The sequence below is a fragment of the Cucurbita pepo genome, chromosome LG03, assembly GCF_002806865.2.
Source record: "Cucurbita pepo subsp. pepo cultivar mu-cu-16 chromosome LG03, ASM280686v2, whole genome shotgun sequence".
Taxonomy (NCBI): Eukaryota; Viridiplantae; Streptophyta; class Magnoliopsida; order Cucurbitales; family Cucurbitaceae; genus Cucurbita; species Cucurbita pepo.
The window spans coordinates 2,251,195-2,276,192 of NC_036640.1; the positions used below are offsets into that span (position 1 = coordinate 2,251,195).

At 32.4% G+C, this 24,998-nt stretch overlaps 2 protein-coding genes across 2 annotated transcripts in view; one reads left to right on the forward strand and one right to left on the reverse strand.

The window, feature by feature from the left end:
- The first annotated feature begins 761 nt into the window (after positions 1-761).
- On the forward strand, positions 762-22,143 carry LOC111790335 (insulin-degrading enzyme-like 1, peroxisomal). The gene is made up of 28 exons (XM_023671202.1): positions 762-910; positions 1,018-1,160; positions 1,325-1,400; positions 2,090-2,157; positions 6,620-6,711; positions 6,786-6,859; positions 7,435-7,478; positions 9,551-9,602; positions 10,003-10,125; positions 10,263-10,375; positions 10,584-10,746; positions 11,424-11,516; positions 11,596-11,681; positions 12,136-12,222; positions 14,979-15,082; positions 16,210-16,312; positions 16,739-16,834; positions 16,923-17,112; positions 17,591-17,652; positions 19,165-19,269; positions 19,644-19,845; positions 19,921-20,129; positions 20,398-20,522; positions 20,591-20,642; positions 20,716-20,802; positions 21,302-21,424; positions 21,515-21,766; positions 21,893-22,143. Exons 2-27 carry the CDS (start codon positions 1,032-1,034, stop codon positions 21,764-21,766), a joined length of 2,910 nt encoding a protein of 969 aa, XP_023526970.1. The 5' UTR covers positions 762-910; positions 1,018-1,031; the 3' UTR covers positions 21,893-22,143.
- Positions 22,144-23,278: 1,135 nt separating this feature from the next.
- The window catches only part of LOC111791339, a 3,529-nt gene continuing 1,809 nt past the window's right edge, over positions 23,279-24,998 (reverse strand). Inside the window, exon 3 of the mRNA XM_023672630.1 lies at positions 23,279-23,735. Within this exon, the coding sequence (XP_023528398.1) occupies positions 23,383-23,735 (353 nt within the window). The 3' untranslated portion in view covers positions 23,279-23,382. The remainder of the gene's footprint in view (positions 23,736-24,998) is intronic.

The window sequence follows — 24,998 nt, forward strand, 5'->3', positions numbered from 1 at the left end:
AGGCCGAGCATGACACGTAACCCTCTCATCCCCAACTTTATATTATATGGGTGCTTCCTTGAAGTTTCTCTTTAACAACCCACCACAAATTTAACTCTTATTCATCACAAATTTTAATTTGGATTAAAGTCACGCACTAAACGCGATTAAAGAAATTTAGCTTTAAGATTAAAATTAACTTGAAAGATATTAGCTCGAGTTCACCTTTAACGACATAAATTATCTTACGTTAAGATCTTACCGTATTTTAAAGCATAATACAATACAACTTGTACGAAGAAGAACTCGATTTGATTAACTCATAATATGATCAAATATGAATATATTTTTAAAAAAATAGTGTAATGAGTATAATTAAATAGAAATCGATATGTATTATCTGAAAAGATTAATTTTTAAAAGTTAACGATAATTAGGGATCAAGTTTAAGATTTATTAAAAGTACGATAATAAATTTAGACCTATAAAAAAAATAATTAAAATAAATATAAAATGAAAAAATATTTTAAAAAGTATACTAATGACAATTGACATAAGCGAAGACTTATTTATTTATTGGATTTTTTTAAAATAAAAAAAATCAAAAGTGAAGGCGGCTATTTTTTTTATTTTTTATTTTTTAATTAATTACTAAAAAAATTAATATTTTTTAATTTTTAATTTTTTTTTGGGACGGAAGAAAAAGGGGCTTTTCTAGTCATCCCCACCAGGGGTATTTTGGTAAATGTACCATTCCATAACGGCCAAAACAGAAGAAACATAAAATCCAGATTGAAGTCCTCGTCGCCAATCGGTCAAAATCCATTTGCTCTCAGGTTTCGATTATCGTTTCAAGCAAAATTTGTCCAAAGACTTTGTATAATCACCGATCAAGGTGCTGAGTTTTCGATTCAATACTCTCTTTCTCTGTGTAAGTAATTGCAGATACGTTCTTAGTCTCTAATTTTGCTGAATGATTTCACTTTTTTCGCTGAAATTTACTCATCTTGTGTTACTGGATTTCTGTGTTCGTTGAAGTGGGGATAGAAGCAATGGCGGTTGGTAAGGAACAGGTGACTCATGACATAGTGAAGCCTCGTACTGACAAAAGAGAGTACAGAAGAATCGTCCTCAGGAACTCCCTTGAGGTTCTGCTAGTCAGTGATCCTGATACCGACAAGGCAAAGCCGACATTCACTTTTGTTATTTGTTTTGTTTTTTTTTTCTTTCTTTTCAATCTGGTTATTGTTTTGTTTTTGTTTTTGTCTTGTGCATCCGAGTGAAGTTGCTCAAATTAGGGCTCTGTGTTCTTGAATTCATGTGTGTTTATCTGATTGAGTTTCAGAGTGCTGCTTCCATGACTGTTAACGTTGGTTCCTTCAGCGACCCCGAAGGGCTAGAGGGTTTAGCCCATTTTCTTGGTAAGAACTTGGTTGTGTGTGTGTGTGTGTGTGTGTGTGTTTATTATTTATTTATTTTTATAATCCATTGGATTCACTTTGTAACTTAAACCCACTTATCTTCATTTAGGCCTTCATTGGTGATGTTTACGCCTCTTGTTCTCTGATCCTTTGCCAGCTTTTGTGTATTTTTTGAACAGTTAATTATTTAAAACATGGTAAAACATTTGAGAGATTAGATAGAACTCAAAAAAGAAAAAAGAAAGAAAGAAAGAGACATTTGATAAGATGAATCGTTGGTTTGAAAGTCATGACTAAAAACAGTTTCTGAAGCAAATGTTCTTTTCTGAGACGATACTATTGAAAAGCAGTTTTTATTGATGCATTTGAAGTTATTTGTTCAATCATCAATTATTTTCTGAAGTATATTTTGTTTTAAATGTGTGATATTTTAAATTAATATGTAGAGTAAATAAATGAAAAGAAAATAAGTAAATATATCTTTAAATATTGTTTTAAATTAACAAAGTAGAAATAATGCTGGCAGTTTTAAGAAACAACTTTTAGAAAATTCGCCTACTGACATGTAGAGGAAGAGCCACAGAAGGGAGGTTTATGATTGGAGTTGCTGGGGTGTGTTTTGTAGTAGTACGCCAATTTTCTTTATTTTGGATTCTTTTTAATGAACTTATATACAATTTTTTTGGCAGAGCATATGCTGTTTTATGCAAGTGAAAAGTATCCATTGGAGGATAGTTACTCGAAATATATCACAGAGGTATCTAAATTACTGTTCACAGAAATGCATTTGGCTAATTGCACATTCATTCATGCATGTGAAATTAATGGGATGCTGATAGCATGGTTAATTTGCTCTTATTTGGTTCATCAGTTCTTCTCTAATGTAGATAATCCCAGCATGAAGTTTAGGACATCAAAAACATGAAGTTATGATATCTAGACATACATGTGCTTCAATAGAATTTGGAGTGTACAATGAAAATGTACAACTCTGTCTTTTCTCTGTTTGTTTTGCTATAGAAGAGTTTTTATGAACAAATTTGAAGATATTGTCTATGATTTCTTTGTTTCAGCTCCTTTTTGTTTGGGCAAACTTCTTTTGTATTCCCTGGTCGCATATCCTTTCATAGGCTTTATGAAAGTTTTTTAATCAGTTAATTTATTTTGAAAAATTAAACATTCATATACATACATACATACATATATATATATACATACATATATATATATATATATATATATATATATATATATAAATATATATATATATATAGGGTATATAAAAACGCAAAGCCCTCGACAAAAAAGCCTACAAAAGGGATCCAAACGATAGAAAGAGGTTCCAATTGAGTAAGATAAGACCCAAAGGATAATTAAAAAGAAAGTTCTCATTGAAGCCCAGAAATAGAGCCTAAAAAAAGAACAAACATCATGAGATTCTTGACCCTTCTAAAGGTCCTATGATTCCCCTCTCAAAGGCTCTTAAGGTCCTTGAAAAAATTCCTACAATGATAATCAGTTTGCAAGAAGTGGAAGATATGCTGATTTGTTGGGCTGTGAGGTTATTATAGGGCCTCTTCCTTTTGGGAGCCAATGGTCGAAAAGTTTAGAAAGATTGGATTTTTCAAAGGGGGCTAGACTAACTCTTGCCCAATCAGTGCTAAGCAGTGTATCTCTCATCTACTTTTCCCTGCAAAAGGTTCCAAGAAAGATCACCAAATTGATAGGCTGGTTCAAAATTTCTTCTGCGATTGTGGAGACTCCAAAGCTTGCAACCATTTAGTAAAATGGAAATGGACTTCTCTCCCACTTTTCTATGGAGGTTTGGGAATAGGCTTGTACTTACGAAGAAAGAATGCCCTGCTCCTCAAATGGCTTTGGAGATCTACTTTGGCATCATCTAGAAGAAATTGATCATAAGCTTCTATGCTTTGACCCCTTTGGGTGGATTATCATGTGGGATGTAACTAAAAGTGTGCCTTTTTAAAAAATTTCTTGAAGTTTAAGGCTTTGAAAGGAGATAGAATCGTGGAATGTGGTCAACAAATTCTGGGACCTGAAGCCTGGTAGGAATTTAAAGGATAATGAAGCAATGGAATGGGCCGAATTAAGCTTTGACCTTACCCTTGTGGTATTGTCAAACAAATCATACTCACAGACTTGGCTCCCCAGCGCCGATGGGGTCTTTTCTACATAATCCTTGATGATGGACATAGAGGAAAAAGTAGAAGCAATAAATCCCATGCTAGCAAAGATAGTATGGAAAGGACATCAGCCTAAAAAGGTGAATTTCTTCCTTTGGGAAAGAGCGCATAAAGCCATTAGCACAAGTGAAAATCTTCAAAAAAGAATGCCTTACATCACCCTTTCTCCAAATTGGTGTCCATTGTGCAAGAAAGAAAACGAATCACAAAACCACTTATTCATGCAATGCACATACGCTTAGAATTTTTGGATAACGATTCCAATATATTCGGCTGACATCTCACATTTCCTAGGGAGGTAAAGGATCTATTGGATATGACATTAACGTACCACCCTTTCAAGAATGCAAAAGCCCTACTATGGATAAACTTCATCATGACTTTCTTTTGGAATCTGTGGAAAGAAAGAAATCAGATAATATTTGCAGAAAAGACACCGACTTATTCAAAACTTTTTGACAGTATTGTATACCAAGTTATATCTTGGTGTAAACTGTCTAAGGTCTTTTGTAAACACCATGAATATTACATCCTTTTGTAAATTTCAATCATGAATGAAGTTGTCTTTTATCAAAAGAAAAAAAAAAAAAGAACAAAGAAAAAAAGGGAAATAGAATCAGATTTTGGACTGAGATTTGGGTGGGAGAAAGCACCCCGAAAGATCCTGTTCCCTGGTATATATATGGGTTCAAACCCAAAAAATTCAACTATTGCTAAGTGCTGGAATGAAAGTCATTTTGATTGGGACCATAGCTTCAAAGAAGGCTGAATAGTTGGATGCGTTTGGTAGAAACTTTAGATTCAGTGCAGCTTCAATCGGACAAGGACAGTGTGAGATGGACCTTGGTGAAACTTACTGAAACAAGGCCTATCATTAAGTCCCCTCTTATCAATCTGATCTGGAGAGATAAAATTCCTTAAAAGATTAAGGTTTTCCTATGGTCCTTGCTCACAGAAGCCTTAACATCTGATAAGCTACAAAGGAATTGTCGAAAATTGACTTGTCTCTCTCCATGTGCTGCTTATGTTCTCAGGGTGAAGACTCGTTGGACCTTTTATTTTTGAACTGTACGTTTATGAGTAAAAAGATGAAGCTTTTTCTTCAATATCTTTGGCTTGTCTTTATGTCTTCCTCAGCGTATAGAAGTATGGTTTTTGGAAGCCCTGGATGGTTGTGGCCTTAAAGGAAGAGCTAGAGCTTTAGGGAGCATTGGTGTTAAATCTCTTTCGTGGTGCTGCTGGAAAGAAAAAACCAGCCGAATTTTGAAAGAAAAAAACCAGCCAAATTTTGAACAGAAGTTTGAGCATTTTAATAGTTTTTTCTCAGTGTTCAGCTCTTTGCTTCTTGGTGGTGCTATAGAAATAGTAAATTCTTTTGTAATTATTCTATTTTTTCGGTTCTTTAAGATTGGAAAGCTCTTTTGTGATTAGTTTGCTAGGGAGGGGTCTCTCTTCCCCCTGCCCTTTAGGTGTATCTCCCCTCTTTTTTTTTGTTCATAATACAGATTCCAGGTTTCTTATCAAAATATATCTTTGGATAATTGAAAACAACTTAATTCTCTTGTTTCAGTCTTTTTATTTATGAGTTGGAGTTCCAATATGTTGTTTTTTCTATAAAATGGCTACTTATTAAATTTCTCTTCATATTTACTGATTAGTTGTATCATGTACCTGTGAAACCAACGCTTTCTATATCTGGACAAGGAAAGAAGTCCTGTTTAGATTGTCAACCTTGCATTACAGTATCAAATATTAATCTTTTTTTTTAGGTCAGAAGTAGATTTAAAAATGTTTTAATGTGAAAGATGTTGGGTTGACATTTCTTGCATATTTATGTGTTTGGAACTGAATAAAATTCTCCAATGTTTTGAACAAGAAACAAAGCCTCTCATTAATGATTGAAGTTATTAGAGAGCACAAGAAAGTAGAGTAAACAAAGTGTAGACTAAGAAATAGAAACAAAGGAGTACAGGAAAAAAATGTAGCACCCCAAGATTCTGAAATTCTACAAGCAAATCCTCCAATTGTTACAAATGGCGTTGGAAGAATAACCGTAAAAAAAAAAAAAAAAAAAAAAAAAAAAAAAAAAAAAAAAAAAAAAAANACGAATAACACCATTTTGAAGCTTCATTTTGATGAGCTCGAGAGGATCCTAAATTGATTTGGCTTTAAAGATTTTTTTGATTGCTTTCCAATCAAATATTCAAATCCACACGTTGGAGGCAGTATTTGAAATAGTGTAAACGATCAAATTAACTCCTACTTAATGGCTAAAATTTTTGAGATGGTAATTTTTTAAGACGGGAAATGATTTTATTGAAATTAATGGTAATTTAACTATTGACTGTATAGTTGTAGCTCTAGAACGTAATAAGTCTTCTATTTATTTTTTAAGGCTTATTTTAAAAATAATATTGAGATCCCTATTGATTTGAATGTTACAACTTCTCTATTTTCCTATTCTGTTTTTCTTTTAATTGTCATCAATAGTTGGTTGAACAATACTTGAGGTCCCTAATTTTTTTAATAGAAAAAGTATGATTTAGTTCCTAAATTTTAGTTTATATCAATTTGATACATCTACTTTCATTTCTGTAGCAGTCTATAAGCAAGTATATAACAATTTAGTCTTTGTTCGATAGGAAACTCCTATCGATCAAATTGAAGTTTCAGTTTTTTATATAATGACTTAATCTTTATAGTTTATGAACACATGTGGTTCCTAATAATTTTACAAGCTACATATGAAAGAAATCTAATGAAATATCAATAAATATTTTTCACCATAGGAACTACATCTTACAAATATCAATAAATAAACATGTTACATATTAAAGTTCAGAGACTATATTGTTACAAAATTGTGAGTATACAGGGACTACCTTCACAAAAGTTTAGGGCAAAAAATGTTTTTTTAACCTTAATTGTTTACTTTTTGTCAAATTACTCTCTCAATTCTTCATGTGCATGCTTTGTTGAATATGTTTTTTTTATGTTTTTTCTGTTGACATATAGCATGGAGGTAGCATGAATGCCTTTACGGCATCTGAGCAGACAAATTATTATTTTGAGGTCAATGTTGATTGTTTTGAGGAGGCTTTGGACAGGTATATGGTATTTCACTTCTTCTCGTTGCCTGCACAGTGTTGTCTGATTATGATTTACCTTTTTCTACTTCCAGATTTGCTCAATTTTTCATCAAACCTTTAATGTCGCCTGATGCTACAATGAGAGAAATCAAAGCGGTTGATTCTGGTAATACATGTGTACATCATATTTTAATTTGGTGGTTGTTTTTTTATTTCTTCTTTCGGGTAGGTAGTTTCCTTGAACATCATCTATCAACAATAATATATATATATATACTTCTTTTGTTTTTTTGCTTAAAAAAAACCCAATTTGATATTTTGGTTTTTGACATTTAATCTATTTGATTTGCTGAGTCTTCAAACCTTACAATCAAACACTTGATGTTGAAAATGTCTAAATGGTCCATGCAGCTGAAAACATATTAGATTCGATTTTGTTGGCATGCATAAAAATTGATGAATGGGGTTCCAGTTAAAAGGAAGAAAAAGACTGGACCTTTTTTTATTTGAAATTTTGTAATTAATTTAATAATTTAATAAACTAACAAAGTAACAAAGTAAAAATTGGGTTTAAATTGTGAGCTTTGGAAATTCAGTGTCCCAACAGACGAAAGTAAAGTATTAGGGGTCGTAAATCTTATTTTCTCTATAATTTATATTATGAGTAACTTTTACATTTGTTTTTTATGTGTGGCCTCTTCTACTCTCATCTTTCTGAATGGAAGCTTCATTTAATTGCAGAGAATCAAAAGAATTTATTGTCTGATGGCTGGAGAATGCACCAGGTAATTATTTCTCCCATGATTTCTTATTTGGATGTACAATAAATGCAAGATACATACCATTACTAGTATTATTGAGATTAGAGACTGGTGAAATGAAAAATAAATGTGTACTCAGATTAACCCAACAAGAATTGAAACAAATAAATATATCCAAAATAAAAATCTATTTTCACAAAAATAGGAATAAAATGATAAAAATACATAATAGACATAGATCAATGTTTTATGCCTAGTTCATTAGTGTAATAAAATACATAATATGTTACATATGCAGCTTGATTATTTGATGAGCCGATATTAAAGTTTATATCTTCCATTATGGATTAATTGTTATTTATCCCCTCAATTTTATAGAGTAGATGCATCGTAATTCAAAAGAGGATCCTCTACTGGGGATCCCATTTCTATACCAACGGAAGATATGTTTATTGGACATTATGTATAACACTTCTTTAAAGGTAAGGATTAATGCAAATTGGAGAAAATTGCAAAAATCAAATAGATAGTAGTGAGTTTTCATTGAATATGAGCGACTCATCTGTTCCTTTCCTCTATTTTTCTCTACTTATTTAGAAGGAATTACATGATAATTTTTTTTTCCTATATTGGTGGGATTTTTGGAGAAGAATGATTTTCTTATGTGATTTTGAGTTGATTTTAAATAAAATTAAGAAAAAATATCTATAAATCAAATGGAGGGTTTAAATTGGTACCATTATTAGTTTGAGGTTTTAATTGGTACGACCTCCTAAGTTTAGAGACATAAATTGATTTTTTTTTTTTTTTTGAAAAAATTAAATGAAAGCCAACTTTCATCAAGAAGAATCAAAGTAAAGCTGACTTGGAAGTAGATTTATTTATTATTATTTTTTTTTTGGTTCATATTTGTATATATATTTTTTTAATGATAAGTGAACTTAAGGATGAAAAAGAAAAATACAAAAGTGGTCTCTCAAGAAATCCAAATCAAAAGTGGCTAGTACAAAAAACTTATTATGGTTTAAAAAATAAAGGAGAATTACAAAACAAATTAGAGTTAAGAGCCCACGGAGAGGTATTAAAATATGCTGTATATCAAATATCGTCATAAATATATAATATAAATGGAGAAGGAAATCTCCGGTTGTCTATGGAAAAATAAATTGATGAGCCTATATTTGGTGAAATTATTTCCAAATTTAGGGTGGGTTTAACCAACAAATTCCATTCATGCTAGTTAAGAACAAAAAAAGAAAAAAGAAAAAAAAATGGAGAGCACTGTGCTCCACTTGAGTCACTTGTATAACGTAGACACTTGGCCATATAATCCCTAACCCCAACCTTGCCTTGGCTTATAACTAAGTCCTCGCTTGTAAATCATCACAATCCATGCTCAAGTACTGGATTGTTTCACACTTAATTTTCTATAACTTTCTTCGGTTAAATTTGTGCATAAGGCATCATAAGTATTGCAGAATGTTTCTGTTTTTATTTTTGTTCATTGTCACAATCTATGCTTGACTGATCATGACACCAAGCATGAGTTTTCAACAAATTTCTTCTCCTCAGTCTCTTACAAACCATAAAGAACCCTGTTTTGTTGTGAAAGACCTATATTATAACTGTGTAGCTTGACTATGTTCCGTATGAACATGAAAAATAATTGAGGAAATATCCTGTACAGCTTTGCAGAAATATGGAAACAAATTGATAGAGTGGTTAACGTAGAGAGGGAATTCTCCAGAACCGTAGGATTTTCAACTGCATAAATGTTACCTTAATAGTTTTCTAATCATAATACTTAATAATATTATAGCTTTTGGAAGAAAATTCAATGTATTCACTAAAACTCAAATTACAAGAAGATAATACAAAAGAAACTTCAGAAAAGGTAAATAGATAAAATGAGTAAAGAAAAATAGCTAACAAATATAAGATACAATAAAATTAGTATCTAATATAAGTAAAGATAAAATATTCTGAAAATGAAATGAAATCTTTAAGAATTACCCGTTTTCTTTAGTCAGAAGTTTGGACTTGTTTATATTTAGAGAAATTTCTCCTTTCTAACCAAAAGTTATCACTTTATGCAGCTTCAGAGACATATAAGTTCTGAAAGTCATCCATTTCATAAATTCAGCACAGGTTATAACATTATATGGATTTCATAAGAGTTGGCATTTGATTGATTTGATAAGTCGACAAGTTTTATTGCATATCTCAATATATGAATTATTCGCATGTGGACAAAGAAAGTTCAATTTATTTACTTTTGGGGCATTGGGTTTTTATTTTCGTCCTCATTAAATTGTTCAAGTTAAGCAATCTCCTTTTTAATATACATAAAAAAAATAGTTGTACTTTAACATTGACTACTTTTCTGGCAGATAATATTTCTAGAATTAGTTTAACTATTTAATGATTCCGGGGAAAGTCTTCTAAGCTCATGCAATTACCTCTCGGTTGTCATATTGTTTACACTTTGATGGTAGCGTTTAGAAGGCCACAAGTATCCTTATTGTGCCAGACATTTTTACTTACACAGGGAATTGGGACACTTTAGAGGTTCAACCAAAAGCTAAAGGGCTGGATACAAGGCATGAACTTCTAAAATTTTATAAAAATAATTATTCATCCAATGTCATGCATCTGGTTGTATATGCAAAAGGTTAGTACTCATCCAGCCCATTATAAATTGGGTTTTGTACTGTGTAGAATGAAACAATAGCAACTTAAATTTCGTACTTTTACCTTATTCCAAAAATCCTTGATAAAGTATGAATCCCTTATTTTTACCATATTCAGAAAACCTCGATAAAGTACAAAGCCTTGTGGAAAACATATTTCAAGATATTCCAAATAATAACTGCAATCGCGCCAATTTTCCTGGTCAGCCATGCATGTCAGAACATCTTCAGGTATGTGTATTGCATCACGCCTAATGATCTGCTGACAAAGGATTATGTATGCTATGGACTTGATTTTTAATTTTGATGTGATTTCTTCTCGATGTTTATTATATGGATTTTGAAGTGGCTGTCTCTCGTTATTTGGAAGGGTTTTGTTTCTTATTAAAAATTGTGACTACTTCTGGTCACCACCGTATATTTTTTCTCTGCGTTTCAGGTTCTTGTTAGAGCCATCCCAATTAAACAAGGTCATAAATTGAGAATTGTTTGGCCAATAACTCCTGAGATTCATCATTACAAGGAAGGGCCATGCCGGTATCTGGGTCATCTTATTGGCCATGAAGGAGAAGGGTCCTTGTATTATGTTCTTAAAACATTAGGTGCGTTTTTGTACATATTAACAAAAAGTTTTAGACTTTCAAGAGTGAGATTTGGACTTCAACTTTCATATATTGAGTTGTTTGTTTGATCATATTAGACGACATCATGTTGGAGTGAATATCCTCGGTTTATCTTAATTAATTCCATGTTGAACTATTATTTATTTGGGTTTCCAAAATTGGGTTTCCTTTTGTAAATTTCTGTTTTCTTTTTGGTTACCCACTCTATGTTGGTGGAGCCTTTCTCGCTGTTTGCGGTTCTTTTATTGAAAAAAAGTATGAATGCCTATATCAGTGGACTAACATGGTTAAGGTTATTTTGTGGCTGATTTGAATTTGGAAGGAAAGAGGCTATATAATTGTTAAAGATAAGTTCATCTCTTTTTTTGTTTTGGTGACTGTGTAAAGTTCATGGCCTCTAATTGGAATAGCCAACACAAGCTCTTTGCAATTACTTCACTTTCTTCATCAGCTTAGATTGAAAGGTGTTTTTGTAATTAATTGCCTTTGGGGAGGGGCCCCTTGTTCCTTGGCCCATCAGGTTGTCCTTTTTTTTTTTTTTCCTTCTTGAATGAAAAGTTTCTTGTTTCTTATAAAAAAAATTCATTGCCTTAACTATTATGATCGTTTTTTTAAAAAACTGATTTGATTTTATATTGTGGGGGAAAATAATACAGGGTGGGCAACAGGTCTCTCAGCCGGGGAATCTGATTCCACGATGAATTTTTCCTTTTTCAAAGTAGGAATAGATCTCACTGATGTTGGTCAAGGTACTTACTCGCTTTCTCTCTCTTTCTAATAATCATCCTTAATTTAATCTGAAATTTTATTCCCTTGATGTCGTTGTAGAACACATGCAGGATGTTGTTGGGCTTCTCTTTAAATACATCAGCCTTTTGAAGGAATCTGGTATTTGCCAATGGATATTTGATGAGGTATGTGCATGCATTACTATAACCCCTTTAGCGTGCTATAAGCTAATTAAAGTAATTTTGAGCAGCATAGATTTTTGTACTTTTGTGTGTGTGTGTTTGTTAACTTTGGGAGGGCGGGGTTTTGGATTTTTTGAAACCTCTTATGGTGTTTGACATTGCAGACGCCATGAAAGAAAATATAGAGGGAACTCCCATCCACATATTTTTCCAAAATTTATTCATTTATTTCTTTTATATTTTTTAGCATACAGCTTGGCAGATGATGAGTTATTTAGTTTCTTGAAATAAGAGAATATCAACATTTTATTGTATTAAATAAAAAGAATGTGTGACATGGCCATCTTTTAATTAAAATTTCCCGTTTTTGCTTCCTATTTACAGTCCACATTTTTTATATAGTTATTATTGTTCTTTTGATTCACAAAGATTCTGAGACAACTCTACCTTTATCAAGCTTTCAGCTATTTGTGAGACGAAGTTCCATTATCAAGATAAAATTCGTCCAATTGACTATGTAGTCAATCTTTCATTAAATATGCAGGTATTTATAATTTTTTCGAATAACCATTCGTCATAAAATTTGTGGAATGATTTTTTCTCTTTATTTCTTGTTATTTCTATAAATCATAGGAGAACAGCATGTTATTCTTTATTTTTTTTTTTTTTTGCCTAGCCTAGGTTTGAAATTTTTGATTTGGCTGGACATTGTTCTATATTTGCGCTGTGTATTATTGTATGGTGGCCTTCGTAATTATTTGGTGAAAAGATACCAATATCAATCTTTTGAATGCTCACTGTGTCTTATCCATTCTTAAGTGTTTAAATTTTTACTCTAACCAGTTGTCTTTTTCCACTACTTCTCCTAGATTTTAAAGCTCCTTCTCTTTTGCATTACTTAATAGGCAAAATACACTTTTGGTTCTTAAAATTGAAATTGGTATCTATTTAATCATTGAGGTTTTCACAGGTACACTTTTTGTCCCTAGGTTTGAAAAATGGTTCTAAGTAGTCCTTGAGTCCATATTAACCTTTAGTTGACTAACGAAAAATGATGTGTTAGCTTTGTCCTAACTAGACTTGATAATTTGACATTATTTTTATGAGTGGACAATGTAAGTTGGCATCTCATTTTAGGTAATGAAGGATGGTCCCTCGTTTAGTTTCCCTCGTTGTAGATCTGAACAAACGAAGATCATTTAGATTTGAAATGAGGGAGGTCCCTCGTTTTAGGTAATGAAGGGAGAACCTCCCTTGGCCTTCCTCTAACCTTTGTTTGGGATTTGAAACTGCGGGAGGCTTCCTCTGTGTTGAAAAATTGGCCTGTCTTCTTCTGGGTTTAATATATGAAATACATTGGAAATGATCGACAAGTTTCATTCACCAAGTGTTGTCTTTTATTGAAAAATTGCCTAGTCGTTTGAGTATCCTGCACTTCAAACTAGCCGCCGTATACAACAAACATGGTGGCTGGAGTATCATTTTTCCTTCCATTGTTTTCTTCTCGAGTATCATTTTTAAATTGTATTTGGTTTTATGTTCATACGAGCAAGTAATAGAATGTAGACAGATTCTGATTTGTTCGTAGTCTTATTGCCACATGATCTGCCAATTTGAACTCAGAGACCATTTCAAACTATTTTCCGAAGTTTGGAAATTAGTGTCAACCCCAAATTTCAGAGATCAAAAGAATAGTTTGCTCTTATTTAACTTTAGACGTAAACTTCAGTGAATGACCCTAAAACCACGCATGTGGGTCAAAAAGTTTCTCTCTTGTTCCACTGGTCTGTCGTTTAGATTGCTTGTCTACATGCACTAAAGGTTTTAAAACATGGGCATAGACATGGGATACTAGCATGACACGACATGCAGATGAAATTGTATGAACATGATCAAATTTCATTTTTTAAAAAATAAAGACCGATTAGTCAGTACTTTGTTAATAAATACTCTTAAACTTTCCAAAGTTTCATTATTATTAACTTTAAAAAAACTCTCAAAAATACTCTTTCCAAAGTTTTTGGATGGAAAACGTAAGTACTTTGTTTTAAAAAAATATCCTTATCATTAGTATATAGACGGAAATTTTTTGTACCTCATTTCAGAAACAGCCATGAACCTTTCAAAGTTACATTAATTTCCTTAACCTCACAAAAAAAAAAATGGTTAAAAACATCATTATTGTTAGTTTATAGACGGAAACCATTTATCTATACTCCATCACTTCCTTTTTCCATTTTCTCTCTCTTCTCTACTTCAATCCCGTTCTTTATACATTTCTTCATTCTCATATTTTTCCTCTCACATTTTTTATACACTTTAATCCCGTTCTTTCGTTCCTTAATCTCTAAAGCTCCTCCATTTCTCTTTGTTTTTTCCTTGCTTAAGCAATCATAAATATACTAAATTTCAACTCAACTGCTAAGTACAATCTTGTTAAACCATCAAAATCCTAAGGTTCCTTTATGGTTCTATTATTCTCCGCTATAGCCTATATTTCTTGATTGAAGGAGCTAGTTTAAGAGACTGGGAAAGAAGGGGAGTAAGAGGGTATAGAAGAAGGGAGGGAAAAAGCCTATATTTCTTGATTGAAGGAGCTAGTTTAAGAGATTGGGAAAGAAGGGGAGTAAGAGGGTATAAAAGAAGGGAGGAAAAAAAAGGAAAATAGGAAAGTGTGAAGCCATAAATTGAAGTAAGAAGAGGGAGGTGATGGAGTGTAGATAAACGATTTCTATCTATATACTAAGACAAAGAGCATTTTAAAACTTTTGTTTGGAATATTAAGGGTATTAATACAACTTTTTGAATTTTTTTTTTTTTGAAAGTTTAAGGGTGTATTTATAAAACTTCTGAAATTTCAGGACTGCTTTTGAAAGCAATTTCTAATAGAATCCGTAGAAAAGTATTTTTAATTTTTTAAAAAATTTAGAAGTTTCTGAAATTTTTAATAATTGAATCGAAGTACAAAGGTAAGGAGTATTTTCTATAATTTAGTCAAAAATAAAACATTGGCTATCTCGAATATTTTATTTGTACCCATTGAAGTAGCAAACATAGGCATAAACATGGGTACTAGCATGACATGACGTGCAGGTGAAATGGCATGAGCATGATCAAATTCCAATATTTAAGAAAATAAAACATTGGATATCTCGTCTATTTTATTCTTACCTATTGAATTAGCTTTCACTTAACTCCTTGGTGCTGAATTCATCACGGAAAAAGCTTTTGTTTCTTAAATTAAATAAAGGGCAGTTTTTGATGAGAAAGTCTAAATGCTTGCTTTGGAATCTGTCACAGTTCTATCCTCCGGAGGATTGGCTAGTTGGTTCGTCTTTGCCTTCGAAGTTCAATCCAAACTTGATAGGAATGGTTCTGGATCAGCTTTCTGTAGATAATGTCCGGTAAGTTTTTGGTCAGTTAGATTCTCACTGAGCATTAAAAGCCTTAAAATGGAAACGGTGTATAGAATAATGAGACGTAATTGACATTTAACAGGATATTATCTTTTCTGTATACATTTATTCCTTATAATTGTTTACAATAAGACAGATCACTGGTCTCATTGTTTCTTCTCTCCCCTTGTTTCCTTCATGGTTATTCTGAAATGTAGTTTATGTTTGTTGTTGCTAATAGTATAATTAACATTATACGAAACGATTTGTACAGGTATCAAATGTAAGACATGAATAAGTATGAACTATTTATGTTTTGTTTGAGTTGGGAAGCTTAATGAAATTTTATTTAACAAACTTTATTTTGAATTTTGTAATGTAATTATTTTAATCTTTTTTCTTGATTTTCTTCCTTCTTTTTTTTTCCTACTAAAACCCTGTCCTTGAAATGATGAAAAAATTTATAAAGCTCGAGTATACAAACTCCCACAGAGAGTGATTAGAACAAAACACCTCACTTCAGTAAAATTTCAAAGCCAAAAATAACCAAAATAGAAGAAAACAAGCTCTCCAAGAACAAAAAGGACCCAACTAGACAAAGCCTTAGTTTGGGATTGAACCTTAGTTTGGGATTGAAGTCCCTTTTTGCAGTTTGGGGTTTGGTTCCCCTTATTGTGTTATTTGATTGAAGCCATTTTCCATCAGAGCATTATTTTCTTGCCCTCTAATGTTCAACTCCTAAACCACCGTGCTTGGAGAACCTTAACCCAATTCCGTTAATATATATATATATATATATATATATATATATTTTTTTTTTTTTAGTTGAATTTTTAAGGAAGAAATAACTCAATGTTTTTCCTAATTCAAATTGAAATATTTTAGAGTTTGTTAATTATCTAATATAGGTACTTTTTCTACTGAACCGTTTGCCTAAACAGCATGGTGTAGTGGCTGCATTATAATTTTGTAAATTTTACTCTCTTTGGAAATTAAGATTGTCTTAATAATTTTTTAGCCGATTGGAAGTTTTTTTTTTTTTTTTTAAATAAATAATTCATATTTTATCTATCAATAAAATGTTTGTTTCCTATTATAGAAAACGTATTGCAACATGATTAATTTATGTTCTGTAGCATCTTTTGGGAGTCGAAGAACTTTGAAGGCAAGACCGATAAGGTTGAGCAGTGGTATGGAACTGCTTACTCCATCGAGAAAATTTCTGGCCCTTTGATTCAGGTTTGTCGTTTAATAGTAATTTTGTTTTTATTAGAAATGTGTATTTCGATTACAAATTTAGGAGAAACTTTTAAAAAATTGGGAAAAATTCAATTTTACCCTTGCATTTGAAAATGAGTTAAAATCTATCCTAAAACTTTGATTTTATCAAATGAGACCTTAGATTGATGACCGTTGTAATTTTTACTTTTATTTAAGCCTTTCGTCACATCCAAATCCAATCACTAATTCCAACACAAAATTTCTATCAAAATTACTAACTTTTGAAAAAGTCAAGCTCTAAAAAATTAATCTAGAATTGGAACTAAAAATTTATGCTATTTCAATTGAGTAGAGGATTATGCTAATCTCTATCAAATTTACTAATTTTGAAAATGTAAGTCTATTGAAGGGAAATGAAACTACGGTTTTATTTACTGTCTGCAGGATTGGATACAATCTGCTCCTGATGTAAAATTGCATCTACCAGCTTCAAACGTTTTCATCCCTACTGATTTATCACTCAAGGGTGCATGTGAAAAGGTTTAATATGAACTTCAATTCATACTAAGAAAATGTTATTCCTTTTTTTGGTTTGTATTTTTCCTAATATAGTTGGCTGTTGAAATAGGTGGAGTTTCCAATTCTGCTAAGAAAGTCATCATATTCGACAATATGGTACAAACCTGACACAATGTTCTTCACGCCCAAGGCATATGTTAAGATTGATTTTAAATGTCCCCATGCTGACATCTCACCAGAAGCAGAAGTCCTAACGGAAATTTTCACGAGGTTATTGATGGATTATCTGAATGAATATGGTAAGTTATTCCAAGTTGATGAAGTATTTGGCTTGTTTTTTCTTTCTTTCTTTCTTTTCCTTTATTGTTCTGTTGGTTTGAATTTCTGTCAATTTTTCTGAGAATAGCATAATCTTCTGCCGATCCTTCTTGAAACTTCCCTTGTATTAACGGCCTTATTTATAATTTTACATAAATATTTTATTTTATATGCCTCTCTAATTTAATTTTTTAGGGAAGAATACTTTTTGAGTCCATGCATTTTGAGCATTGAGTATGGTTTCTATTTAGTTCCTAAGTTTTAAAATGTTACACTTTTACCCATGAGTTTTGAGTTTAGTTTCCATTTGGTTCCTAAGATTTCACTAATGCATACCTTTTGTCATATTTGTGTTAATGTGATGTTAAGTAATTCAAAATAATTAAATACAGACCAAAACTATACTCAAAACTTATGAGCATCCTAAGGGATGGAAGCTAAATCTTTCTTGTCTTGCAGCTTATAGTGCTCAGGTTGCTGGACTGTATTATGGCATAAGCCCTGCAGACTCTGGTTTCCAGGTACCATTTTGTTCCAGAATAGGAATTTTCTTTCAATGATGTAAAAGTGGCGATACATAAAACCTGATTAGCTAAAAGATCAAGGAGTTGGTGTTAAGTTAATTTTCCTTCAAATCTCAAGTTAAAAAAGGATCAAGGAATTTTCTATAAGGTCCTTTGTTGGTGTTTCTTTGCATGCCTCTTCATCTTATTGGACCGGCTAACCCACCATTTTAAGATTCCTCAGATTCCTATGTCGTATTTAAGGAGCAAGTTGTCTTCTTCATCATTCTTATCGATGGATTGAAGTTTCTTCATACACAGTTTGTTTTGAAAGAAATCAAAGAATTTTCAACAAGTATCCTCTTTGGTCAGATCTATTAGTTTAGGATTTTTTGAGAGAAACATGTGAAGGATGGTAGAATAGGTAATTTTAAAGGTTGATTTCCTAGCACTTTATTGTTTTGATTCTAAAAGCAATGGAATTGGTTTTTGCTGAGATGTTTGAAGCAAAGGGTATAGTATCTGAGTTGTCAAAGCTTATAAGTTTTGAAGTTTATGCTGGATTTTGTTTCTAGTGCATGAAGATGAATTAGTTTTAGATGTTTTATTTTCAAAGAGATGAAGTTGATAGCAAACTTATAGCTCTTGTCAAAGAATGTGGTTTTGAGGCAATCTATTCTTTATTCTTTCCTCTTTCTGGATTTGTTTCTCCTGTAGTTCTCTATAATGGTTTTGCTTCCGGTTTCCAGAGAACATAAAAGTTCTTGGGCGATTTTTCTTGCTAGTAGCTGTCCTGAAATAGTGTAACTTATAGCTAAGATGTTTTTTTTTTCTTTTCTTGAAGAAGTGGATTAGAACTTACTTGACTCGTAGATCTTTCAAGTTAGGCCTTTATCATTTGTAAAGCTTAGGTACCTTCTTAAGATTTTTTCTTTTCGAGCTTGTTTGGTTTGGACTAGTGTATTTTGTTTCAATTATTCTTCTGACATGTTGGTAAGCTGTTGTAATTTTTCATTGCATTCGATGAAAATTCTGCTTAAAGGAACAGGTTAATATTCAGCATTATGTTTGAGAGGCTTTAGTTGCTGCTATGTTTGTGTACATTTTTGCCTCACACCATTGACTTCAAACCACAAGGAGCTAACTCATGGTAGCTTTATGAGATCCGTAAATACTTTTTTAAGTTGAATTTACTTTGCTGGATTACTTGAATGCTATTCAGTTACTCTCTTCATTTTTGTTCTATCTGGTTCAGGTAGTTGATAATGCTTTGTAGAAAGTGTATAATTTGTTCTCATATCCTAAGAAAGTTGATAAAAATGGAACAAGTATTTTGTTTTGGACCATAAATAGAGTACATATTTCATAATCTTACCGGTAATTTGCTAAAAAGTACTCATTTTTGTGATATGCTCACAGTTATTCTGATGAATGATCTCTCAAAACGGATACTAGATCATTAGTACCGCAATTTGTCACTTTCCCATAAAATTCTTAATTTCACTGTTGTTTTTCATTATTGTTCTTTAGGTGACTCTGATTGGTTACAACCACAAATTAAGGATTCTATTGGAAACTATAGTTGAAAAAATTGCAAACTTCAGTGTGAAACCTGATAGGTTTCTCGTCATCAAGGTATTGTTGTCATTCATTTGCATAAGTTTCTAAACATAGAAATCTTATCATCTTAATTAATTAGAGTTGGAACTTGAATAATAACTATCAAGTATTGAAATATTTAAATTTCAGTAGATAAAAAAAGACTAGTAATAATACGGTATGGCAAGTGATTGCATCGTTCAGTCAAGGATTTTAGAACTAAACCAATAATATTATACTTTTTCATTCATTCAATCAATAAAATATTCAAATTTTCTTTATTTAAAAGAGTACGTACAGAATTGAATATTTAAATACCTCAACTACGAAGGAAAAAAAATTGAGTCACCAAATTTAGGGGGTGCATTTGTTCAAGAAGTGTCTTATCTAACATTCGATCTTTCTATCAGGAAACTGTGTTAAAGGAGTACCAAAATTTCAAGTTTCAGAAGCCATATCAGCAGGCTTTGTACTATTGTTCGTTAATACTTCAAGATCACACATGGCCATTAATGGAGGAACTTGCAATCCTTCCACATTTGGGGGCAGAAGATCTAGTTAAATTTGCTCCCACTTTGCTCTCAAGTGCCTACTTGGAATGTTATATTGCAGGTCTGTATCATTTTCTCTTTCGTCTTGACTATCTTACGGATCACAAGCTTTTGGCTTTAATGGTTAATTACTCAGGAAACATTGAAAGGAATGAATCCGAAACAATGATCGAACACATTGAAGATATGTTCTTCAAGGGGACAAATCCAATATCACGACCATTATATCCATCACAGCATCCAACCAATAGAGTTGTGAAGCTTGAGAGGGGCATTGGTTATTTCTATTCAGCAGAGGGTCTCAATCCAAACGATGAAAATTCCGCTCTTGTCCACTATATTCAGGTTATAAACTAATTCACTTCTTTTCCTTTAATATGAATATTTTTCTTTTGTATTTTCTGTGTTTTACTTTCCTCTTTTGTGTGTATGTAATGAAACTAATTCACTACAGTGAAAAATGATAAATTAAAAAGTATAGGTATAATGTTGATAGTACAGTTTATGCATAAGAAAAGAAAGGAACTCACTCCGTTACTCGGAATTCCTCCTTAACTCTTCTTTGGTTTAAGGTTTGATGCAATTTGCTAAGCACCCTTTCTTCAATATTTAGGTGCATCGAGATGATTTCCTACAGAATGTGAAGCTTCAGCTTTTTGCTCTTGTGGCAAAACAAGCAGCTTTTCATCAGCTTAGAACTGTTGAACAACTTGGCTATATTACTGTTCTAATGCAAAGGTTAGAACATTTTGTAACTCACCTTTATTGAAATATTTACCGTGTAATTAATTTATCTTCAAATACAGGAACGACTCTGGTATACGTGGAGTTCAATTTATTATTCAATCCACTGTCAAGGTATGTATCATTATCTCATCTGCTACCGTATCCTTGACATGTCATGGATTTTATCCTTATTTTGATGTGGCAGGGTCCTCGAAATATTGATTTGAGAGTAGAATCGTTCCTAGAGATGTTTGAGAAGAAGCTCGTTGATATGACCATTGAAGAATTCAAGGTGAGAGCAGTAATTGCACTGTATTAGTTCTATAACTCATATGATATGCAGTGTTAAGTTACCATTTGTATGTGACGTCTTAACAATGTGGTGGCCTCATGGTTTCTGACAAAATAAACTTTTTAAGGAAACATTATCATTTTTGCCCTTTAAATTTGGTGGACAATAGGACAGTTTATTCCGAAGTGTCAAAATCTTAGGTCCTTAAATTTCAAAATCTAGCACTTTTGTCCGTTAGGCTTAGAAATACTAAAATTAGGTCCTCGAAGTTCGATTTCCATTAGTTAATTTAAAGCAATGATGTGTTGAATTTTATTATTAAAGTTATTGACGTGACAAATTTAATAATAAAAAGTGTTAAATTACAAGTTTAGCTCATGAAATTTGCCTGGTTCGGATACAAACCTCATCGTGACTGCAAGCCATAAATGCTCTATAGTCCTGTTCGGATACACATGCTTTATACTTAATCGTCCTGTTATGGATGGTGGTTGTGCAGAGCAATGTAAATGCTCTAGTAGATATGAAGCTTGAGAAATTCAAGAACTTGAGGGAGGAATCTGGATTTTACTGGCGAGAGATTGCTGATGGGACAATGAAATTCGACAGGAGAGAATCAGAGGTATGATATCAAATTATTATGCTCCAGTTTTTCATACAATGTTTCGGGGCATGATATGCACTGTTGGCTATTACCGTTGGTTTTAACCAGGTTGCGGCATTAAAGACACTCACACATCAGGATTTGATCAACTTCTTCAATGAACATATAAAAGTTGGTGCAGCTCGTAAGAGGTCTTTAAGTGTTCGGGTTTACGGAAACCTTCACTCTTCAGAGTATTCTGCAGATCTAGATCAACCACTTCAACCCGACACAGTAAAAATAGATGATATTTTCAGCTTCAGAAGATCACAGCCACTTTATGGTTCCTTCAAGGGAGCGTTTGGTAATGTGAAGTTGTAGGTAATGGCTTCGAACTCCCTTGTCTCAAGCATTTTCATATTGGATTTTCTCAACTCAGCTCTTAACAAGTGAGGCATTGAATGTGAGTTATCTAGTGAATGAGCTGACAGCAGCAGATCTGTGCAGCAAATTTGATTTGTTGCGGAGTGAAGATGCTCTGAATCCTCCAAGTGGCCTTCTGTGTTAGCCAATAAAAGAACCGCTCAAACAAGCCCTTGCTCTGTGTATTTGGTACTTATTATTATAGTTCTCATTCGCCGTTGAATAATGTGACAATTTTGTGCTCCATTTACTAACCCTCCTGTGGGTGACATCATAATTCTTTCTCTGTTTCAACTATATTCAGTGGTCTAATTTTTTGTGCATTTGCATGTTCATGTTTGCTTCTTTTATTCAAGTCAAGTGTGTGGGGTTATTGCTTTGCTTAGATTATTTTCTTTTCTCATAGTAGCGGGATTGATGAATGAATTCAAGTGAAATCTTTTTAAGTCGGTCGACTTGTTTGTTGTCATTGTCTTGAAGGTTATTCAAATTGTAACGGCCTAATCTCATCACTAGCAGATATTGTCTTTTTTGGGCCTTTTTTTTCGGGCTTCCGCTCAAGGTTTTTAAAACGCGTTTGTTAGGGAGAGGTTTCCACATCTTGTTTCGTTCTCCTCCCCAAGTGAGATCCCACATCGGTTGGGGAGGAGAACGAAGTTTTATAAGGGTGTGGAAACCTCTCCCTAACAAACGCATTTTAAAAATCTTGAGGGGAAGTCCGAAAGAGAAAACCCAAAAAGGACAATATCGGGTAACGGTGGACTTGGCATTTACACAAATTATCTTCCTTCTTGATCTTTGACATTTTTTTTCTAAGGTACACCCCCTTCTAAATTTCCCTTTGAAAACCTTTCGGTGTTTGTTTTCCTTGCTTCAAAAGCGGCCCTTTTTTTCAGTGCTCTGTTGGTGCGTCGGCCAGTGCTACCACCACCACCACCACCCACTCTGTTGGTGCTTCAAGCTCCCTGCTTAACTGTGACTTGTAGTGCTCTTATGTCAAATGTTGATGGTCTCAGGCTTGTTCGTCTGCATTAGAGTTCTATATGTTATTGTTGTTCATATTATTTTATACTAATATATGCCTTTTACAGATGTAAATAAATTTGCTGTTAAAAACTATTGCAATGTATTAAATTAATAGTTCAATTTTATGTACGGTTTACTATTAGTTTAAAAATTCTAGATTCGTAAACAAAGTGAATACGATAGTACTAAAAAAAATTCATTAATGTCCCTCGTACCCACAAATAATTTCTAGAAAGGATATCAAGGCCATTGAGTTCGCATGCCTTCTAAAATGCACATCAAATCTTTTATATTTTAGCAAAGAATTGTTATGCATAAGAATATACAATAAGCATCGGACTCGAATGTAAAAAAATATATATTGTAACTACTAATAAACGTTCATAAGCTGACTTGAAAATTGCGTAACTTACTAAGATATATGTTTGGATCCAAGGAACGGAATTTTGAATTTTTTTACCGTTGAACATAAAGAAATAATAATAATAATGATGGAGAGAATGATAAACAACGTCTATAAACTAAAATACCGAATAAAGTCGAGAACACTAGAAACAAAGTCTTCTCCTGCAAGCTTCAAATGGCAGCGAAGTACAAGTAAATGTATGGTCTTTAACTAACTCTTCAAGTAAGTCCCCAAAAATCTGATGTTGTAAAGCCATTCCTATTCTTCCCACTTCCATCTTTAGACCCCAAGAAATGTCTTTGCACACTCCTTCTAAACTATCTTTCATTGCCTCCCTACCGCACGGTGGAGATTCAGCTGCTTTTTCATTTTTCCAGTTACCAACTACTTCTTCAGGGATTTTGGTTCTCTCAAATTTGCTTATATTGAAGATATGATCCCCTTCTTGTTTCTTCTTCCTTTGCATTTGTTGTCTTTGCTGTGATTGTACTCTTCCTACAATATTGTTATTAGAGATTAAATCATGTTCCGTAGGAAAGATTTATGTTATTTGAGTCAAACTTGAGATCGGGCGGTATTTGTTTTAGTTCAATGAGTGAGAGTGGAGATTCGAACCTCTAATCTTTTGGTCATAGATATAATCTAACTTTTCAATCTTCCTTTCGAATAAAAATAGTTGAGTCTAAAGAGTTTGGAGACTATTTAGAAAGTTTTCATAATGATTTAGAGACCTACCTATGACAACTTTAAAGTCGAGAGAGATCAAAATGAGAACTAAGCATTTATGTTATTCCTACGTGCTAGCTCCATAATACACCAAATCCTAGTCGTAATAACCCATGTCATTAGAGTTATTTCAGCATTATCTAAAGCTTAATTTTGGGTGAAAAAAAAGTGTTAGGTATCACAATCACACTTTTCTTAGCAATGGGACTAATGATTTTGCAGCGCTTGCTCTAGCCTAACGAGCAAATCAGCTATGGGCAACACATTTTAGACAAGCATGGTCATGACACTAAGCATTGGTTTTTAACCAAGTTTTGAAAGTTTCAATTTTACTCCTCAAAGATTTAATATTTTTTCCGGTTTTAATTTTATTCCTCAAAGATTTAATATTTTTTCCTAAGTGTTCATGTCATAAACGACCCAAACTAATTTTATTCCTCAAATATTTAATTTTTTTTTTCTAAGTGTTCATGTCATAAACTCAATGACATAAACTCAATGAGACCTAAACTAAGCACATTGTTATCCCCTAGTTGAATCACAACAAATAATAATTAAGCATACATCTTAGACTAAAGTTTAAAGTAAAAAATCAATATATATATATATATATATATATATATATATAGTAAGAACACAAATTTAAACCATGATTTAAATTTTCTTTCGACTGATTTCAAATTATTAAATAAATACTGCAAATTTTGTTTATAAATTTTTAAAATTCATTAAAAAAAAAACGTGGAGCAATCCATTAAACACTCAATGAAATTAAAATTTATAGGATATTTTTAAAAGTAAAAAAATGAAAAAAAAAAAAAAAAAGTATGAATGAATTTTGGGGAGAAGTTATTGGGGATAAGAATAATTGCATAAAACAATAAAAGGCAATTGCTTCAGTTTGTACCCAAAATTATTATTATTGCTTACTGCAATTGATATGCTATCATTACTCGCACCCTATCTTTCGCCCTTTTTCACTTTCCTACCCATTTACCCTTAACAAAATCATCATTTTTTTTTACCCTCTTT